Here is a 22,652-nt window from a genome sequence, read left to right on the forward strand (position 1 = left end):
TAATTATTTGATGATTGACCCATTTTTTTTTTTTTAGATCCCCTTTAATGTAACTTTATAAATAGAATAAAAGGCAATATAAATTTATTCTTAAAAAAATTTATGAAAATATATCAATCATCTGTTTATTACTTTGTACAATATAGATCTTATACAAAAGAAAAATTTGTTTCATTCGTGTTTTATATAATATTTTTATTTTGTATATACATGTAATAAGTAATTTTAAAGGAGTGTAAAAAATGAGGGAAAATAATTGTAGATATACATACACTTATATCATTGACAGAGTATTGAGTCATGTCGCACAAATTTCGACATGTGTGCAATCGTAAAATAAAATAATTTTATAGTGTTAATACAATGATAAAATTGATTTTAATGTTATTCATATAGCAAATTTGTTCAACAAGGTGTGATCGACATGAAGTGAAATAATTAAAAAAAAAAGAAAACAGTTTCAACAAGAAGTTTAGCGTAATTGCAAAAGTAGGTGACCTATGATGGAAATTGAAAATCAATAAAGTGCAGTGGAGTCCATGGTACAATACGCAGGAAAGGAAAGTAGCTCCATTCTGCCGTTTCGAGGTTATGTCGGTAAAGTTTCAGAAGGCACGGAGCGTTGAACGTTCTATTTTTGTTTCGGTGAAGTGTTTATTCTTGCCAGTCGTAGGCGCGCGTCACACATTATAATGCATCTAAATGTGAAGAGAAGTAACGAAAGTTCTGTGAGATAGTACAAACATGGGCAGAAGAAAATCTCAGGGATCGTCTAAAAGTAAACAACACGTTCCACATCAAAGGCAATTATCCTTAACGAAAAGAAACGAGATAAATGCTTTGTGCGAGAAATTATTTCATCGTAAGTACATTTTTCCTGGAAATATTTTTGCACATGTACTGTACAACTATATCGTTGTACTCGTATCGTGCTCGTTCAAAGGGATTGTAAAATATTAAATTAGACACGAATAGAAATTTGACCAATTTCATTAAAAAATGCACAAAACGATTTTATTATTATAGTTAAAATAATCTTGTAAGTTTCAAATTATTTAAATCTAAAATGCATGATAAATGTTTGTTTAACACAGTTCCAGGAATTGAAAAAACTTTTAATTTATCATTTTTTATACAAAATTTTCGAATGTAATGATTTCATTAAAGCATGTATAAAAACTAATAATTTTAATTTTTTGAAACAGTTAGCAGTAATTCAGCATACGTAACGCAATTATGGGACAATTACATAGAGATATCATCAGTTTTGGAGAAGGTTAAACGGTTGGAGGAGATGAAGACTGAGTCGTCAAAGCGATCCCAGGGGATTGGACAATTTATGAATTGGCTGAAAGAGAATGGTGCAAATATAGATGGAGCAAGCATAGCCGAGTTTCCAGGATATGATTTGGGCTTAAAAGCGGAACGTAATTTTCTTAAGAATGAGTTGATGTTAAGGATACCAAGAGGACTTATTTTCAGTATACATAATGCAGCATTAGAATTAACTGTTCTCCAAAATGATCCGCTAATACAGCACATGCCACAGGTGGCACTGTCAATTGCACTTCTTATCGAAAGACACAAAGAAAATTCAAAATGGAAGCCATATTTAGATGTTCTCCCTACCAGTTACACCACTGTGTTATATATGACTGCTGCCGATATGATTGAACTTAAAGGCAGTCCTACTTTAGGTATACATTTATTTTAAAAATTAGTTAAATATTTGTCAATAGTAACAATTCAAATCCATGGACTGAAAAATTTTATGTAAATTTAACATGACAATGATTTAAATTGATTTTAATTTAATTTTAAGAATTAAAAAGTGGTAATAAAATTTCATGATCGTTTTCCTTTCTTGCAGAGGCGGCATTAAAACAGTGCAGAAATATTGCAAGACAGTATTCCTACTTCACTAAGGTATTTCAAAATAACAATAATGCTGTGTCCACAATACTTAGGGATGTTTTTACATATGAAAGATACTGGTGAGTGTAATAAAACAATACTCTATTCAGATATTAAAGTAATACTTCCGGATTAATAAAATACCTTTATTAATCTGGATATAAATAAATATATTTCCAAGTTTGGAAAAGTAAGTTTACATCAAAGTAACGCATATACTTTCCGATATCGAGACAAGTTGCGAAACAAGACTTTACATAAGAAAATTACGCTAATTCCAATATTCTAAATTACATTAAATTTTATCGGTTAAAGTTGATCGGAAATTCTATACAGTCGTATGTACAAACGTCTATGTTTGCGAAATCAGTCCACAGACCAATAGAAACATTGCAGTCATCAATTCAGTGGGTCGATTTGTGTAGGCATCACTTTATATCATTGCTAAATTCAAGGTATACAATCAGCCTTCAATATATACGTATATTTAGGGTTTAACCTAACATAGACAAGAAATTATTGATGTTGTCCAAGGTCCAAAAATATTGTAAATGCGTTTACATCGGTCTGCCGTTATTTCATGTAATCAGGTATAGTTTCCCAGCTATCGTTAGCATCCAGAGAATCGTTATCGATATCACTTTTACAATCCATCTCTGCCACAGGTTCCTGAGTTTCATTTCTCTCTGGTCTCTTTGCTGTCGATGTGGCGACCACGTTAACCATTACGGTGCTCAAGCTGCTTGAATTCGACAATTTCCTGGCTGCTAATACAGGACCTTGAAACACCGCTCTGGAAAAAGTGTTCCTGTATCTGTACTTTTGTTTCTGTCGAATCCTGCATACTATAAAAATCGCTAAGAAAACCACGATCGTCACACCAAGGATTGCGCCACTCGCTATTATACTTGGCTTCACTTTCGAAAGGGTCTTCCCCTTATCGTTCTTGTCCTCGTCTTCGTCCTCGTTAACGGCGCTCGTTTCCCTGTACACCGTTTGGATATCGATAGAATTCGGTTCTTGCTTAACAATCTCTTTCACGTAACCCGATTGGATGACGTTCGCAGTATCGTTACGTATCGTTTCTTCGTTGTTGGTAAACATGACGCCGAGATCGCTGCTCTGCTCGGGCAACTTATTTTTCTCCGCGTAGTTTCGCTGAAAATCTTTTGCAAATGGAAGAGAACCGAAGGTCGTTAACAGATCAACGATCTGTACCGTACGATGATGCTCCGCGATATCTTGTTTCTCGTCGAAGTCTGGATCTTCGTTCTTGATTCCCAACTTAAAATTCGGTAATTTCGTGATACTTTCCTCCGGATGAACGAAATCCATCAAATTCAATATTGTATCACCGTTGGTCATATTTTCGTACGACAGTGGCGAGAAATCTTTAACTTCGTCTTTGTACTTTCTCGCGTCATTGGCAATTGTTTTCCCGCCGTCGGTCATTACGTTCTTCTCTCCAAATTCATAAACATTTTCTTCGGACGATCGCAAGGTGGTTAGTTCCGAGTTACTTTTACCCTCCGCTTTGTTTTCATTGGTCGGTTTTTGTGCTTTGAATCGCGATACTTCGGCCAGGTGAACTCTACTGGAACCTCGTTGTCTCAAAGCGATCAGCTCCTCCAAGCTCATGTTCCTTGACTTAAGAAGACGCTCTAATCTTTTACCCGCGGACCCGGACGCGAACAATTCGAAGATTTCAGCTCGTGCTTCCGGCTCCATTTCCGACACCACCTCATCGTAGCTTTGCTTCTCGGTAGTGTTTACACTAGTTTGATGATTCTTGAGAGAATAGTTGACGTTATTATCCAACGTGTGTTGATCCTCCTTGGTGATGTTACCATCAAATGCTGCATCCAGTACGGATTCTATGTTTCCTATTACACTTTTGTTCGTATTCTCTTCGTCAGCGGATATGTTAATCTGAGTGTTCTGTTCTAGATCGTGGTACAGTAACGGTGCATCCTCTTGGTACTCTTGCTCCGAATACGTGGTGTACTCCCGTTCTTGATGCTCGACCGTGCGTTGATCATCGTTCGCGTTCACCTTGGTTGCGTCCACGTATTCGTCGTTCTCGGAAGCTGATAGATCCTTCATCGACTGTGTGCGTTCCGTGGGGTTCAAGATCTGCTCGATGCTCAACGTCGAGCCTCTGTCCTCATTACTCTTGTCCGGAGGTTCCTCGTCGTCCTTTACCATTAGCCAAACCGGGGACATGCTGTTTCGTCCGTTCTTATAATCGGTGAAATCCGAGAATTCCATGATCTCGTCTTCGTCCAGGCTCTCCGGTTTGATTTCGCCACCGTTCCGCAATTTCACGGCACCGTTACTCCGCAAGAACTCCATGGAATTCGTTGTAACTGGCAGCGGCATCGATGTCGTAATCGTCGCCGGTACGCTCGCGAGAGGCGTAACTTCGACTCGCCTTGGATCAAGAGTGACGAGAATCGATTTTCCAGTGGTTGAGCTCTCGTCTCCAGAATACATTGGACGGTCCACGGTATTGGAAGAAGAGCCCGCGGAAGTCGTGAGATTCTTGAGCCAGAGGTGATCGTCCATCATCGAAATCATCGGACCATCGACTTTCTGAGTATTCTTCGCTCCCATGGCTTCCGTATCGGTTACCCATTGCGGTTTCTTCGTGGTCGACGATTTCGTCAGGGAGTTGTACATCATTCTAGACGCTTCCTCGATGTAATCCTCGGTCTCGACGTCTTTCGATTTCAAGGCATTTATCACGTCCGCTTTACCTTTCAGGAGATCCTCGAGGGTTAGATTTCTTCGCTGAAGGAGCTCCGAGAGACTCATGCCCTCCTCCTGCTGCATCTTCAGAAGAGACTTGAGCTCCATGGCGTTCCGTACGAATTGATTTCTGGACACCGGTTCCGAAGAACTCTGCGCGTGCAGTCGGGATCCGGAGTTGATTTCCGGTTTTCGTTCGTTCAAGGACGTCTCGTTCTCTGTTAGAGCGAATTCGTAATTTTGTGGCGGTCTTCGTTTCCTTGGACGAGGTTTCAGATACTCTTCGTCGTCGAGCTCGTGCTCGTAGTCGTTGGGACGTATTTGAAAGGCTTCTCGATACCTCGTCGAGGTTGTTTCTTTGTTCTCCGTAGTGTTTCGAGTCTCTTCCTTTCTGTTGCTCGTTTCCTTGGTGTTGGCTGGATTTTGCGGCGAATCTTTCTTTCGTGATTGTTCTTCTCGTTCTTTGTTGACTCCTCGACGAGGTTCCTCTCGTCCATTGTTTCGACGATATTTTACTTCTCGATGGGTGTAATCGACCTCTTCCTCGCTGCTGTCCACTTTGTCGCCGGTGTATCGAGTCAATTGGGAAAACGGGAACAAAGGCACCGTGTCACCGTCCCTCCATTTCGGTTCAAGAGCCTCGCCGTTGTTCCGCCATTTGCCGATGCGCTCGCTCGAGTTTTCCTCGTCGTCGTAAATCGCGCGACGTGGTAGGCCATTCTTGTCCGTTCGTCCTCGCGTTGCTTCCTAAAAATAGTTTAATCTCGATAAATGTGTACCACACGATGGAATACTAAATATGCCCGAAGACCGATCGATTAGTTTCCCGAACAAATTTCTTCGATACTAATTGTAATGGAAAACTAAATAAGTCGAAGTACAGGTTGTGAAACAAATTATTAAGAATATTTGTTACGGTTCTCGTGGGGGAATCTACGCATATGGATCGATGGAGATTCTTTCGTTCTGATTAGATCAAAAACATTTAGTCACTTTCACTTGTATCATACAGCTGACCTATATTTCAATTTTTTTTAGTTAGAAGTGTATTTTTGTTTGCTTTTGTTGTTTTACTGTTTAAAAGTACATATTCTTTTTATTTTTATAGTAAGGGCACTAACGAAAACGGAAATACATGTGTAGTTTACTATTTTCATCAATGTTTTGGCCTTTAACATTTTCTTTAGGATGTAGAAATTTATAACTAAAGAACGGAATCTTCGATTAAAATTCTACATTGTGAATTACGTTATACAGGGAGAGGAATATATAATATATCAACTTAAATTAAAAAATAAATATATTAGAAAAAAGATAGAAAAATTTATCAAAGAAATAAACTACACGTAAATTTTCACTTATGGGTATTTCTGTTTAATGCTCTTATTGCACAAAAAAAAGATACATATCTTTGAACGATAGACCAATGTTTTAGTATGTAGTAGTACGTTTATAGTAAGACATTGCTCAAAATAATTAAAAGATCATTGACTGGTTATCCCCACTATATCGTTTGCTCGAGAGAAGTTTATCCGACATAGAAGTGAAAGACGTGACGAACTGGTATGACTCATATTAGAGAGATAGTGACCTTGAGCAACCAATTGTATTTGATCCGACTAGCACGAAAAATGTCCTTATTAAAAATTTTCGAAACGTTTGTAGCATTGGAAATAGAGTTTAGATTATTTGAGACAAGAAAAGAATTTCACTTTATAGATTTATTCATCTTGAAAAATTTGTATAATCTGCCAGTCGAAATAGTAATGAAATCTTAAAATTCTAAAAATCGTCGATCGAATATTGATGATGGATAATTCCGCAACTCGACGATATTGATGATAACCCATTAATATTTAATTTTACTTCTTAATGCAAATGAGAGATAAAGTATGTTCATATGTACATATGGTATGCTCGTATAGTTTTATATAATATATATGTAAATTTAGCAATGCTTTACTTTTACTTAAAAACGATTTTAATAATACATTTGTAATATACAAACAAGTACATGCATACATAATAGGTATGGCATAGGTGAAACAAGACAAAACTTTCACAAATTGGTATTGTCCCAGATCTGGGATTTAAAAATTTTTTATCAAGATTCAAGGGGAGTCAAAATATTTTGCGAACATGAAAGTAAAAATATTTTATTGCATTAATAGCACCATATTTTTCGATCTGTGTTGAAAATACGGAAATATCGTTCATTAAAATTCAATCGATTTCCGAGTAAACAAAGTCAGCAAATTGACCGAAGTTCAGTGACTATAAAAAAGGAAAGTTCAATATCTAAATGTAATTTATGCAATTAAGAATGCAAAAAGACGACGCAAAAAGACGTCGCAGTCACCTTTAATACTGTCTCATGACTGTCTACTGAATATGAACAGCTAAATTTGAAATACTCTCCTTTAATGTGGAAACAATTCGGTAATTTTTTCTCGTATTATTTTTTGCAACATTGGCGCACTTGCACGTTATAATGACACAAGAACCGTACTTATTTACGCAAACTTGTTGCGATATTTCCACTTGCAATAACCCATTCGTACTCGAAATTTAAAAAATTGGTAAAATTCGCGATACGATTGAAATAAATACTTCTTTCTGTATAATAATCTTCTCTAAATATTAAAAGTTGCTATATTATATAATTATTTTTCTGGATAAACTACATATACATAATCTGTAAAGAGAAATATTTTTTTAATTATTACTCTTGGGAAGTTGTATTACATTGGGCATGAAAAGGTTGTAGGCATTTCTGTAATTGTAACAGCCCTAAAGATTGCTTCGTTATTTTAGGAACACACTGTACGCGCCCCTTATTCTCACAGTCGTCGATCTACTTCCTCGAATTGTCCGTGCAGTGAGAAGCGTTCGACGAAATTCGTCGAAGAACGCGAAATATGAGACGAAATGCTCACAAAGTTTCGAACTTTCCGCTCTTCGGTGTCAGCTTTCTCTTTCTCTCGCGGTTTATGTGCTACCGTGCAGCTAGTTTTTTTTTTCGTTCCAACAACCTCAACGTGCATTTTGACATTTGCCGCCGCCAGAACCGTTTCAGCGGTAGTAACGAGCGCGACACAATTTTTTACGGTAGCTCTCCCAGAGGTTGTTTCGATCGCTCATTAGTCGATAAAAAGCGTATGGGGATTATAAACGATTAGTATCCGTGATGCGTTATAACGTTCTTGTAATGACTCGAAAGTTCCTTTGACCACGAGATCGACAACACTCGGATTAATTTTAGATCGAGTTAATAATTGACATCGTTTAATGGAATTACACAGACGCGCTACTTGTAATTACACGATCGTTCGTCCTCGCGAGAAAAGTCAACGTCTGTCATTAAAATAAAAACATAGAAAATAACGATACGAATTTTCGTACGTTCGTAATTTTCATCGTACTTCTTCAGTTCGTTGCCTGCCATAATTTTTCTCTTCGATGAACCTTATCCTTGTTTTGAAAAACTTGTGTCCAAATAACGACAGTTTCCAATTTATACGATATTTGGTTATGTTTTCCCAATTGGTAATCGGTTCTTTTTATATCGTTTTCGAGAACAAGTGCAAGTTTAGTATACTCTACGTTGCCTCGTACTTTCCATGAATTGAAACCATGAAAATCTTGATATTCTTCGATCTATGCTAGCATTTTTATTTTTCAACTTGGAGAGAGTTTGTTTTATTTCGAGTGAGTACTATACTTGTGTCAAGTTTGTAACGTGTGAATTTGTGAACACACTGAGTTAGATGTTTAGTGGAAATATTATTGCAGTAAATATGCATTGTTCCTTTCGTCAATTGGTGTCTGATTCGTTCTTCAGAATTGTCAAGGAACTCGATCATTTAATTGTCCGGAACAGCGTATTATTATTTGACTCTTGTACGATTGTTGAACGTGCGAACGCGTCGATGAAATGTCCCGAGCATTTCACAACGTACCTGTTCTCGCGAGAAAAAATAAAAAAAAAAAATAAAAGAAAGAGGTAAAATCGCGACCGGTTAAAACAGCGGAGTCCGCTTTCGTGTAAGGGACGTTCACCCCTTCGTATGTACGTCAGACACATTCCGAACGAAGTCAATTAAATTCGTTTAGAATTTGAATAGTTAATCGACGAAAGGTTTGATGGATTACTGTGTGAATTTTTTTTAACTCAGTGCCGCGGTTGCAAATCACTTTTTGTTTCTATTAGCTCTCGTGAAAGCGTTGAGCACCGAAAGGTGAGCGCAACGTCATACAGGGTGTCCCATAATTCATCATGCGTATGACAGAAGGTGGTTTCTCGATCGAAATAAGTTGAAAATTTGGAATATAATTTTTTACACAAATCCTCGTTTTAAAAACAATCGATTTTGTAAATATTCGATCTAAATTTGGATTAATGCATAATCTCGTTACAAACATCTACCGTATTTGTGTATAATATATAGAAATATTAATGTATAATCAAACAGAGGTGTCGAATGTATTTCGAAATTGAAATAATTCTCAATTTACTTTTTCGCGAGAAATTTTCGTTCGGGTTGTACCATATATTCTTGGCCATCCTGTATAATAAAAGAGCTTCTCCTTTGCTTTTGGAAAGCTGCAAGTTATTTGTTCACGTTACAAAATTCATTTTCTTTTTAAATATTTAATTACGTTGTTTCACTTTTAACTTATCTATGTACATGCGTTTGTCTTAACCGGCTAACTTTTGTTTTAATTCTCCGCTTTAATTGTTAAAGTTGCACGTTTTCTCTTCTCCGATACACAAGCTTAGAAATGTATAAATTGAGAAGAAATTTATAAATTGCGATCTTGCCTCGAATCGAAATTCAACGTTGGAAATTTATAAATTGAGAAGAGGTAACAAAAACGAATCACTGGATCGAAAATACAACGGTCTAGATACAGTGTCTTATTAATTTATTATTTTCTTCTAATTGTATAATGACGATACAAATATTTTAAACAAGCCCGAACAATATTAACCGTAAAACGTTGTTTAAAAATGTTCGAAATATTCGTTGAAAATTTTCCCAACTGCGATGTCGATATCGAAATTCTCAATTTCAATAATGCGTGTTTATAGAGTGCACTTCTGCGATCGACTGCATCGTGCACGGAGAAAATATTCGATCGACTAAAACGAGCGCAGTCAAATTAGCTCGAAACGTGAGATTAATCCGTTGATCAACGATGTATTTCCCCGAGGGAGAGAAGGGGTTTGGGGGGAGTGGGGAGACGCTCGTTCGCGATAATTAGCCGAGCAATATTCGTGAATTTCTCTTTCGTTTCTTACCCGATGGCTTTGATTCTCGTCCCGAGCGTGGAGCTCGATGTTCGCTCGAATAGGTTCAGCCCGAGCGAATCTATCGCGAGGGAAATTGAACGTGAAAAGCATCAGCGAGAGCAGATAGAATGTTCTCCACATCGTTGCAGTGCGATCGGAACACCGAGAACTCCTCGTCGTCGATGCACCGTGTCTCGCGTTGCTCCTCCACGTTGAAGTTGGTGGCCTGGTCGTTGACGGTGTCGTTGTCGGTAAACAGGTGCACGTAGATCACCAACGCGCACAGGATAACGAAAATTGCGTTCTTCCTGTTGCACAGGCCGAAGATTTCCTCAGGGTTCATGCAGAACCGCTCTTTTGTGTCTTCTCGTACCTAATTACAAGCGCGACGACGCTTCAGCGCGGTTGATTTCCTTCCGCGATGCCAGTTGTTTCGTTCCCGCTTATTCGACGGGCGAGGATCTCGAATAAAAAGGAAAAAAAAATAATCACCGTACGATTCGACAGTCGCGATACAACGTTCGACGACGAATCTTTCAAATATTTAACGAAAACGTTTCGTTCCGTTCGTCACGATTTCGCGAAACATCCCCGTAATGGTTCCACGATTTACGGCGTTTGATATTTTCTCGTTTCGTAAATTTGTCCGGTCACCACGCGATTGATCACTGCTACGAACGAGCTTCGTTCACCATTTTTTAATTCACGCGCACGAGGCTGGATACTGCGCGCGACACTCGTTACTTTCGAAGCGGCACACTCTTCTACGCGGACTGACGTCGGTTTTCTCCGTGCACGATCCTAAGTAAGTCGGTGAAACTCGAGAGCAGTATTCTGCTCTAAACGTTTGCTCGGCCAGGGGAGACGCTCTCTTGCTTCCCAACAACCACTGCCGGATCATCGGAGATGAATTTCATGGCAACGTTGGTCGATGTTGCGAGATAAATAAGTCCCGTGCACGAAACGGAGAACGAAACATCTGCGTGCGCCGCGACACGCTTCGATAGGTCCTGTCTCGGAAGCGGAAGGATGCTGGTTCGCGGCCAATCGTGTATTTTACGCGAACGTTGTGTTCGCGTGTTCGAAGATCGGACGAGATGTTCGCTCACGCGGCGTGTATCGAATTTCGTTCATTTCCTTTTACCCGCTTCGGTCGTTGATTGTATGCGGGATTGAAACCGTTCGAATAATTTAACGTTTAAACGCTACGGGCAAGTTTCGAATATTATTGTTAGAATATTTGAGCGTTTCAATATTATTATTGGATTATTCGAGTGTCCGAATATTATTAACGATGAACTTAACTCGATTTTATTCTCGTAGTGTTCGTATACTTCGAATATCCAGGTGCTCGATCAGTGTGTAAAATATTCGAATACTTCGGTATTAGGTCAGTTAAGTACTCGTACGGTATTTTAATAGAGTAATTAGGGGAATAGTTAAGTTTTCGATTGGTCTTTGAATATCTGAGTATTCGTTCGACTAGGTATTCGAGTAGTATTTAAATACCCGAGTACTTGGTCGACTAAGTATTCGAGTAGTGTTCGAATACTCGAAGTACTCGAATGGTTAAGCGTTCGAATAGTATTCGAATACTGGGGTACTTGAATGGTTAAGTATTCGGATAGTCTTCGAAAAGTATTCGAATTAGATTCGTCAATGTTTAATTCGTCGAAGTGTCCAAATATAGAACTAAATTCAACAAACAGTTCCAACCCCGATTATCAGTATCATCGGTCGGGTACAAGGTATTTTATAAGCATGATTCTGAATTTCAATATAGACTATGTACGTATTCATGACATTCTAAAGCGATGGTTTACATATTCACACGACACACAGGTCACTTGTCCTGGAAATCCTTCGTCACTCTCGCTCACGTATAAAATACATTATGCGGAGTGTACCGATACACATTTGATTGTTGAGCCGGGAATACAAAAACAAAACGAAAAAAGTTCGAACAAAAATATACCCGAAATCCCAAAGTTATAGCCATTTTTCTAACATGAAAGTGTTCAAATTAAAAAAAAACAAAAATTGTAATTCCCCGTCGAAAATGTTCAACCAAATTGTACTTCCATCGCGAAATTATCGATTTTATCGTCAAAAGTTTTATTCCTGTTTAAGCCCTATTGTTTATTCGCTCGTTTTTATTCAGATAAATCGGGAGAAGAGAATCATAAAATAGTTGGCTATTCTCGGTTTCATCGTACCGTTTTACGGGTCTGTCGGGTGGTTACAGAGTAATGTTGGGTTACGCGACAAAGATCAATGGTTGTCGGTGAAATTACTTCAACGATCGTAATTGTTATAATTCTCGACCTGTGTCTGCAGGCCTAGCTAGCGACAGTTTCCCGATTGCTTGCCAGCGATGGTCGTCGCGGCGAAGCTATCCTGTAGAAAGTGCGCACGATGGAGATCTCACGATCTTCGATTCATAGCACGACCTTCCCACGTGCAGTGGACTGTGCATCCATCCCCACGGTTCAAGCGGTTTACGCTGCGCGCTCGTCTCCCGATTCTTATCCGCAGCCCCGCGATCCGTTGCGAAACCAGCGCCATCGTTTTTATTCCGTCGTTTCTTTTGTTCCCAGCGTCGTCGCGTCGTCGCAGCTGTTTCCCCGACGCTTGTTAGCCACGCTCTTTCGGAAGCACTTTCCTCCCTAATTAACCGACGCTTAATCCATTGACGCAAAACGCGATCGAACCGACGATTGAGATCGTTTAATAATCCGTAATAACGTTCGATGAATAATGAAAATAATTCCCACAAATTGTGATAGTTGTTTACGCATACGATTTATTGGTCGTATGCAGGATGTGTTCGAAACAAATGGTCAGAATATCAGAGTGTTCACTCGTGGGAAGATTGAATTAAAATTATACGAATGTACAAAATTCTATCTTTCGGGGTTACAATCGTTTGATCAGATTTCTTGTTCGCATAATTATTCCTTTTTAATAGTTTTGTAACTTGAATATTATATTTTGATGCTTTGTATCGCGCTTTCTTTAAAATTTTGGTGTCCGAGGTAGTAAATATTTTTAGGTAAGCGCATTCTGCCCAGTGTTCAGAACGTGCGAATACTTACGTGACTCTATGCGGAATGGAAAGTTTATTATTGTTATACGTGACTAGTACATGTATGCGTTACAAATTATTTCAACGTTTTTCCGTATGACACGTGACTTTGATATCTTTTTGCTTACGATTTTCACAATATCGAATATTAATGAATGCAAATTTGAATACTTTACGCTTTGAATATTTGTTCTTCTCTTTTTGTATTTTCGGAAGAATAATTTTAAGCAGAAAATTTTTTAAAGTTGTTTGACACTTTTTCACAGAAAATACCATTTTATGGAAATCACATATTTGTACTTAAATATACGCGTCCACGATTATTCACTTTATATTGTCTTTTCAATATTTAAAGATAGTATTTTGACACGCATAATGTACAACTTGCAAAGTAAAGCAACGGAGCTGAATGGTGTTTGAAGAACAGTCAGAGTATCTATATAAAGATAATTGAAAAAATTAAGTAGTCAAATAGTGTTGTCCTTCTCTTGTAATGCGATTTTATCAGTCGTAGTTGGTATACTGTGCACGTACATACTGCTCGTTTTGCCGTAACATGATCAATCTGTGTCATTGGATTGGATGTTTGCATACGGAATGTTTGTTTGAACCAAATATTTATTTTCGAATTCGATACATTGAATTTTTTTATATTTAATTGCTTTATGATCATACTTGATAAATCTAAAAAAAAATCATTAATCCTCTTTAAATAATTGCAAGTTTCTAGATACGAAACTAGATCATTTCTAGATCAACGAAACTGATCTATCTGTTCCGAGTTTGATACGGAAAAATAATTATCCTACATTTTCCATTTAATTTTCAATTTGATGTCAACCAATTTTCGATTGCACGTCTAATAGCAAAAATATATTTATCAAATAAATATAAAGGAATTTTAGAGTGAGCAGTAAATGATTACATAAGCTCACACTTAAGTAATTCTAAACTCATCATTCTACTCAAAAAGAGCATACGGTTATTTTAAAAAGAAAAATGTTATATAATATCATTTCTTTATTATTTTTTGCATAATATTAATAATTTAAACTAACAGGTAGTATATCTTGGGAACTGAATAAGTGAATATACTATTGTAATATTTTATTTAGACATACATGTAATGAAATAGTTTCTCTAATACGATGAAGATAACTTCGTATCAAGATGAATGGAAGCGAAGCGTTGTGAGAGTGGAAACGGCTAATGGGGAAGAAATGTACAGGAAAAAAACGTGCTCTCTCGGACAAAAACAGTTAAACGTGCGTTACTCTTCTTGACGATATCTCCTCTTCCGTTGCCTGAGATCGTCGGTCGAAGAGGCTCGCAAGAGTGCTCGAATCGCAAGCAAGAGAGGACGCGCGCACTTTCACACGAGGCCGAACTTTCATACGGTTTATCCGTATGTAGTAACACGCAGGAGAGCAGGCGAATGTTCCCTTTTCCCGTTCTTTTTCACGGAATATAATTTTCTATTATCGCGTAAACATTGCGAGCTCGCTTCCAGTTTCCCAGCTGATTTGTTGAATCGCATTACCCTTCTTTCCTTTGGGTTGTTTGTAATGCATTATTTATTATTACCAGAATGTCGTAAATGAAATCAAGCCGTCGGCGTGTAAACCGTCATTTCTCTTTTGAAATCGTATTGACATTTGTCACGGTATCAATTTGTATTGTGAAAGATAAATTTAACGTTTTCAATTCCACGATTATTGATGGAAGTATAGATTAATGTTTCCTGTGTAACAGCTTGGAAGGATTCAATTACGATTCGAATAAACTTGCAAGTTGGCGATAGTAACGATAGAAACATTCGGATACCGAATGCAGAAATATCGTTCCGTCACTGCAGATGCACGAAACATGTCGCGTGAGAAAGGTTTATGCTAGGTTCGTGATGCGCAAGGTAGATGCGCAATACGCACGTCTCGTGCATGGTACAAAAGGGATCCACACGAAGTGTAACGTTCGGATTTTAACGAAATTTTTAATACATAATATAATATTTGTACCGAATATCCACAGTTTTACGCTTAGTAATTTTGAAGTAGTCAGGGAAGCTATTAAAACGAATGCCAAGAAACCGTATCAGCATGCTAGTTTAATCCTCTCTTAATGCAGACTCTTCAGTAATTGCAAAAACGAATAGACAGTGTATGCAATACAATTAGAAATCAACCGGAAGCGTTGATTAGTATGAAGTAATGCAATAACGGCTTAACGTGACTCTATCTTAAGATCAGAAGGTTTTTCACCCATGTGCGTTTGAAAAGTTTTGAGATGACAGAATACACCTGCAAATTTTGTGACGCTCACTCTGTGTATTTCGTTGTACACTCGCATTACTGATGAAATATATACGCGCGAAATCTCTTAAAGATGTACCGCTTGATCTCTCTTGCAGCTAATTTTATTTAGACATAGAAGCAGTGATTCTTAGACACAGTGCCTGGCGTACATTATAATGCACTAACATATAATTCATAGATAATGATTCATGATTAACAACTGTGCTAAATTTTTGTTCTAAAGTATGCAGAGAGAGCAAAACCATTAAGAAAATCGTGTTCTAAACCGTACCGTGAGCTCAATAAGGTTAAGTATCACTGTAGTAATGGTTACGCGTGAATTATATCTCTATCGTATTATCGTCGATTGTGAGTTCTGCGTTTGGAGACAGATTTCCGTCTTTGCGTAAGAGGAAGTAATCTAATAGCCAAGCGACAACCAGAACGATCTCGACAATACGATCGGGGCTTTCGTTTGTCCACTGTTGTCCTGCTACGACGATCTAGTCGAGGCTGCGAAAGAAAGTATGTATCTACACAGGACGCGTGTTCATACAGATTGGTGCTTCGAGATAACGATAGAAGGAGAAAATAGTAAAAGTTAATTTTTTAAAATAAATACTCGTTTATTAAAATACAAATTTAAGTACATGAAAACTTGATACATAGCGGTAGATACAGAAAAGTATAAAAGCGAGGTAAATTGTTGTTTTGCAAACTAACTATAGTTAATCGTGAAACATCGAATCTTTACGTAGTTCGCCATTTCACCGTTGAATGTTCATCATTCATAAACATTTTTTGTTACTTTCGTTTTCAATAGTAACCATTATTAAGAAAATGTAATTTTACAAATCTTAAGTTGCAATTGGAGCTGAAAATACAACCAATCGCCAGTTCGTAAGATTGCCTTTTTTATTTGTGGAATTCACTTTTCTTTTATCAATTCGATCGTAGAAACTTTGTTCGAAAACCCATAAAAATAATAATACCTTGTAGCTCGGAGTTTCGCACCAGTGAATTTTTCAGGTATTTTAGAAAGTCAGTGAACATTAAGTGGTTTTGTTTTCTTTCTAAGATTTTACGAGTCTTTGTTTCGAATTCGGGCGTACGTATAGTGTTCGTTGCCCCCTTCCCCCGTACACGCTATTTTTATTCGACTTTGTTCGCGGCAAAAGTCGTGAAACGCGAATGTCTCCCCGGAGAGAGAGAAAGTCCTGACAACGACGACGCCGGCGATGATGGCAATGAATCTTCTTTTCCTACCATTTCCGGAATTGTAGGTCAAGTTCTTGCCCGAAAAGCAGATACAGCTGCTGTCCAACGATTCTTCAGCGTGCCTCTTTCGAAGGCGAAAGTCACTTCCACCTTTTTCTACTGTGATATCCGAATGATTAATACCAACTCCGTGTCTGTTTTCCCATCAAATCCCTACATGGGTACGATATGTAGGATTTTCTCTATTTTGTGGAAATTCTCAAATAACTATGATCTGTTCAGTCTCTGATTACTTTCGTATCGAAAGGAAATCTGAACAAATTAAAAACCCCTATTTGAAATTCACGATTATTTATACACTAACGTTAAAATCGAAGTAAATTTGGAATTCGAAGGAAAATCAATACAATTACAACGAAAGCGGAATATTACAAATCGTTTTGTGCTTATTTTTTCTATTAATAAAGCGAGGAGAGCGTAGTAAATTTTATTTTCGCAACAAAATTACTGTTTCAGCTGGGCAGTTTCTACGATAATGACGAGACAGAATCTAATTCCGAGCGAGGACGGCTCACGCATGATCCACGCTTTGATCCCGATGTGGGACATGTGCAATCACGAGAACGGGAGAGTGAGTTTGCTCATCTACATTCTATGCACAACAACGACTGTCGTTATATCCGTTTCTTTTTATTTTAGATTTTCACGGATTTCAACGAAACATCAGATTGTTGCGAGTGTTACGCTCTGAGAGACTTCAAGAAAGGAGAGCAAATATTCATTAGTTACGGACTTAGAACGAATTCCGACTTTTTCGTACATTCAGGATTCGTTTACATGGACAACAAAGAAGTATATCGTGCCTCGAAGTTATTCCGAATTACGTGTACAAGCTCTATTATCCAACATAATAGAGAAACATGAGTTTTTTTGCTTCGAAAATGTTACTATGAACATAGAATTAAAAAAAAGTAGAGAAAAAAGAAATAAAAGTAGAAAGAAACAAAAATAAAATAAGAATAATAAAAAGTATTATTAATAATATTTAAAAATGGATATAGTAAGTGCCTGGTTGCAGGAGTTAAGAGTTAGAATGGTATAACTGAAACACAGATGATTCCACATGTAAAAATAAGTTGTAAACGTGTAGTACATGTTACTGCGCTGTTCTATCATTTATTGCGGAATTTCCTATACGCTGATCTGATAAAAACATTCGGATAATAGAGGTTTTACTGTATATACTGTGTTACTACGTTTATGTGCGAGATTTACTATTCCTGTTTTTTTAGGATGGTTTCAAACTGCGCCTTGGTATTAGTAAAGCTGATTCTCTGCAAAAGGAACGCATAGAATTATTGGACAGACTGCACCTACCCTCAGTGGGAGAATTCTTGTTGAAACCAGGAACAGAACCAATTTCCGACTTATTGTTGGCGTTCTTAAGGGTATTCAGTATGCGCAAACCGGAACTTACGCATTGGCTCCGATCGGATCGGGTTTATGATTTGAAGCATATGGATTGCGCTTTGGAGACTGTCGTCGAGGAGAACGTCAGGAAATTTTTACTTACCAGACTACAGCTCTTAATTGCTAATTACCCGACGACTCTGAAGGTGAAAGTGAAACGAAAATACTGTTTGTAACACAAAGCGACGTTATATCAGAGTTAAAATTGTAATCGTTATATACGTTTAAATGTATTTTTCTACAGGAAGATCTTCAGCTGCTTGAAACGTCGCTGCCGCAAATTAAAAAGTTAGCTATTCAGCTGAGAGTAACGGAGAAAAAAATTCTTCTGGCTGCGCTTGATTACGTGGAGCAATGGATCAAGGCTTAATAAGAAATTCACGAGCAAATTTTATTATATCTATGGAAGCAAGCTTTTGTTTTCTTAGTGGTAAAAAAATGTTCCAACAGAATGTGATTTTTCTCAATCTAATTTGATGTGAATATTAAGATAAACAAAAATTTAACGAAGAACATTCTTTGAACGATTAAACGTATATATGAAATAGTATGAGGCAAGCAAATCATGGTCAGAAAAGGGAGCAATGGTATGAAGTACACTGCAATGTATAAACATTGAATAGACTATATGTATATACATATATATATATATATATAGATATGCACGTAACAGGTATATATATATATGTATATGTATGTGTATTAACAACTATACAATGCAATGTAAAATAATTGCATGTTCCAAAATATCTCGATTCTTGTTTTCAAGAGATGAGAACTTTAAAAAATATAAATCGTGTTTAACTATCACATTAATGTTTCTTGTCGAACTGTACTTCTAGTCAGTGTGCTAATCAAGTTCTAATCTCTGATTGCAAGACTTGACAAACACAATACATTTATTTCGGCTTTGATAAAAAAAAAATGTACAAAAGAAATGTTATTATTCATGAATATTTATTTTTCAAAGAGAATAGTTAAGAGATCTAATTCTTTATGTAAGCTATTGTGCGGTATTACACAGGCCTACGAAATCAGACTTACAAACAATTATACGCCGTAAGATTTACCAATATATCTATCGAATTCTAATAGTACACATAAAAATAAGACAAGCAGCAAGTTCCAGATATTTCCCAGCCATTAAAATTGTATTGTATCATGTTTACCCACAAAATTGTATGCAGTGATTTAAAAATATAATGCGCTTATATGAATATGATAACTATATAAAATTATAATGATGTATCTACACAAAAACATATAAATTGTTTCAATCGCGTATAATAAAGAATAATAACTAGAACAATAAATTAGATGACGCTACAGCAGGACTGATAGCTCTATGTATTGCTTTTTTAATACATTGGGGCAGACATGATACAGTTAAATACAAATGTTACGTTAACTTAACATTACAATTTCCCCTAATATAAAACACAGAAAATGTATGACATGGTTACATTACTTTGACGAAACGCTAAAAAATTATCTTATTTCTATCTGATCCAAAAAGTTCTATAAGTAGAGGAATTGTATGAGATTCTTAGTTATATTCTTAAAGTGATACTATCGACTTTGTGACAATATTAGTAACCGGATGAATGAGCGATATTCTGTATCTTATATAATTGCTAAAAAAATATACATGTATATGTTCATCCTTGTGTTAAGTGAGGTCAAACTGTAATACAGTTTATTTCAGAACTTTTTGATCAGATAATGTTTAATACATATTCTTACCAATAATTTATGTTGTTTGTCGCCAGTCATGTTTAATTGTACTTAATATATACTACAAAAAGACTGTTCATTAGCAACGGCACGTTTCATTGTTACGAGTAATTTTTAACGATTAGTTTTAGATCTTTTACATTTCATTTTTATTTAGTTTTTCTACTTCAGCTGGAATTATCTTCTGGAATATTATCTTAAATTATAACGTATTTTGGAATTCGATTTTATCATTTGATAGATTTATGTTACTGTTTCCACTAGCATAATTTGCGGATCCCTCTTTTAGTTTACGAAGTATTACTTCACTGATAGACTCTTCTTTTTGCTCTCCATTGTTTTTTTTAACATTTTTAATGTCATGATCTCCTTGAAGATGCAACACGAGAGAAGGTAAGGCATAAAATATTTTGTCACAGAGATTGCACTGGAATGTCTTTCCGTCTGCTGCCTGCAAGCAGTGTTGATGATCTTGTATAGAACTGTATGTTTGTCTGTGTAATGCTACATGCTTTTCATGATCTATGGCAAGAATGAATTCGTAAGAACAAATTGGACATTTCAAATTGTGCTTTGCCCACACTGTATGTGTTTTTAATCTATGTAAACTATCATAAACTTTACCACAAACGGGACACTTCATGCATTTATGATTATTCAGTGTCTCTATGCTTTCATATAATCCGCTACATTCCTTACATTGGTAAGTTCTTTCTCTGTTACAAGCATGTTTAAACCAATGTTTCTCCAATTGTGGCACAAGATCAAATACTAATTTGCAGAGAGAACATATGAATCTTCCTTGACGATCTCTCTTCATACTAAAGTTCGATGCCCGTGTATTCCAATGTTTCTCAAAATTATTTTTGAGTAATAAATTTTCATTACAAAATTCACATTGATTTTGATGTTTGGATAAGTGAGTGAATAACATTCCAGGTTCAGTATTTGTATAATTACAAAATGAACATACAAAAGAATCCTCGTCCTGGTACATATGAGAGTACAAATGTTTTTGGAATGAGTTCGAAGTAAAAAACATTGCACCACATGCTGAACATTTGAGGTAAGGTTTACCCTCTTCTGTGTAAAATAATGGCAAAGATCTAAAACTTTGTAACCAGCCAACATTATCTGTAGAATCTGTAATGTTTTGTTCGTCCATAGATGATTCCTCATAATCAATTTCTTCCATGGTTGGCATATGTTCATCCACATCGGTAGAAATGATCGAATGCTCTTCCTCTTTTATTTCAATTATTGGCTCGTGCTTGGCTATGAGTTTCCTTAGTAATATTACTTTGTTACGTCGTTCAGAATGATGTCGGGATTTCGATTTTTTATTAGATAGTGTACGTTCATTGGTTAATTTCTCTGTCATTAATTCATTGTCCGATTGCAACTGAGTTATTATTATAAATTCTTTACTATCAGGTACGGAAGTAACGTATGAAAGAGGTGATTCAGGTTTCATGTCATCCCAATCGCTGATAGTGGCCTCACTACTAATTTCGGAGTCATTTTCCATAGATAAAAGTTCAGAGGATGCATCATCTTCCTGAGATTCAATATCATCATCATCATCATCCTCTGGGGAAAGCAGAGCTGTCCTCAATATTCGTTCATTTGTTATTGGATATTTATCCTTTTCATAACTTTCTTCGTCATTTCTTTCCTTACTAGTTTCCACATTTTCCATTGTGTCCTTTGAAAAGTCTTTGCATTCCACGTCTTCTAACGTTAACATTTTATATTCTATAGAAGTCCTATGCCCTGTTCAAATGATTACTGTAACATAGAAGATTGAATGTTACAATGACTACAGAATGTTTACACGGAAAGTTCTAAAGGATGAAACATAACCTCGCTTTCACTTGTTCATCACATCTTCTTCGTTTGTCACACTCGATCATATATAAACGATAGTTACACTAAATCCTTGAATGATTGATGCCTGTGATATAGCAAATAAAGTATACTTACATGTGGACATTTAATTTGGCTCCTCCTTACGATGCTCTTCGCGGTGCAAACATCGATTTGTATCTGCTTGGAATTCTTTAAAGACGCATCGGTAGATAGACAAAAAAAAATATATGTGAAGACAAGGATTCGTCATTCAGTGCCCTAAATATCGCAAGAAATTCACCATCTTCAAAGTACCCATTATTAATCACACTTGAATAACTTTGATCAGCTGTTTTCTGATTACACGAAATTGACAGGACGTTTCGGTGCGCGTCCAACCGATGACCTGCCTCCGGTGACATGAAAAGTATCTCTCAACTTCTTGATTATGAATTTCTCTAATTTACCTGTATAATTTGGTCGTGATAACAGAGATACATTAGACTACTCTTTAAATTGATTTATAAGTCAACAATTATTTGTGTCTGTGCAGCTTATTCTTTTTAAAATAGAGTACATTATATCATGTTACGATGAAATATGATACGAAAGCCTACCACTGTTTTACGCGTTTAATATAAGGTTGAGAAGCACTTTCACAGGAACAAGGTGTATAACTGTATACATATACAGAACCATAGGGGGATTCAGCGATTTATTAGAACGCGTATGCATAATTAAGGTATTTGTAGTACTTGCGATGAAGTTTTGTAAAATATAAATGTGAAATCGATACACGAGATCACTGTTTTAAATATTTTTATTTTTATGATAAATGTGCATACATATTTTATATTTTCGAATAAAAAAGATAGTATATATAAAACTTAATATATATAACTTAATACATTATACAAAACTTGACATAGAGATTACTAAACAAACAATACTGGTAACAACAGATTTCAAGCATTCGATTTTATGTTAAACAACCGATTTATTTTTGTTAATTTTTTGCGCTTCACATATTTATAGAAATACAAATCAATTA

General features: G+C 36.4%; 3 protein-coding genes across 3 annotated transcripts; 1 reads left to right on the plus strand and 2 right to left on the minus strand.

Annotated features, from left to right (window-relative positions):
* Positions 1-359: 359 nt before the first annotated feature.
* Setd3 (SET domain containing 3) lies at positions 360-20,388 on the plus strand. Its single transcript, XM_076317380.1, has 7 exons — positions 360-862; positions 1,206-1,697; positions 1,871-1,994; positions 17,066-17,180; positions 17,249-17,401; positions 17,842-18,165; positions 18,264-20,388. The coding sequence occupies exons 1-7, from the start codon at positions 745-747 to the stop codon at positions 18,387-18,389; spliced, it is 1,452 nt and encodes a 483-aa protein (XP_076173495.1). The 5' UTR covers positions 360-744; the 3' UTR covers positions 18,390-20,388.
* LOC143149583 (uncharacterized) lies at positions 2,026-11,111 on the minus strand. The gene is made up of 2 exons (XM_076317164.1): positions 9,965-11,111; positions 2,026-5,409 (listed from the first exon to the last, which is right to left on the minus strand). The coding sequence occupies exons 1-2, from the start codon at positions 10,094-10,096 to the stop codon at positions 2,488-2,490; spliced, it is 3,054 nt and encodes a 1,017-aa protein (XP_076173279.1). The 5' UTR covers positions 10,097-11,111; the 3' UTR covers positions 2,026-2,487.
* Positions 18,884-22,052, minus strand: LOC143149660 (uncharacterized). Its single transcript, XM_076317265.1, has 2 exons — positions 21,737-22,052; positions 18,884-21,541 (listed from the first exon to the last, which is right to left on the minus strand). Exon 2 carries the CDS (start codon positions 21,498-21,500, stop codon positions 19,956-19,958), a length of 1,545 nt encoding a protein of 514 aa, XP_076173380.1. The 5' UTR covers positions 21,501-21,541; positions 21,737-22,052; the 3' UTR covers positions 18,884-19,955.
* Between the last annotated feature and the right edge of the window lie 600 nt (positions 22,053-22,652).

This window comes from Ptiloglossa arizonensis, chromosome 1 (assembly GCF_051014685.1).
Source record: "Ptiloglossa arizonensis isolate GNS036 chromosome 1, iyPtiAriz1_principal, whole genome shotgun sequence".
In the NCBI taxonomy this organism is placed as follows: Eukaryota; Metazoa; Arthropoda; class Insecta; order Hymenoptera; family Colletidae; genus Ptiloglossa; species Ptiloglossa arizonensis.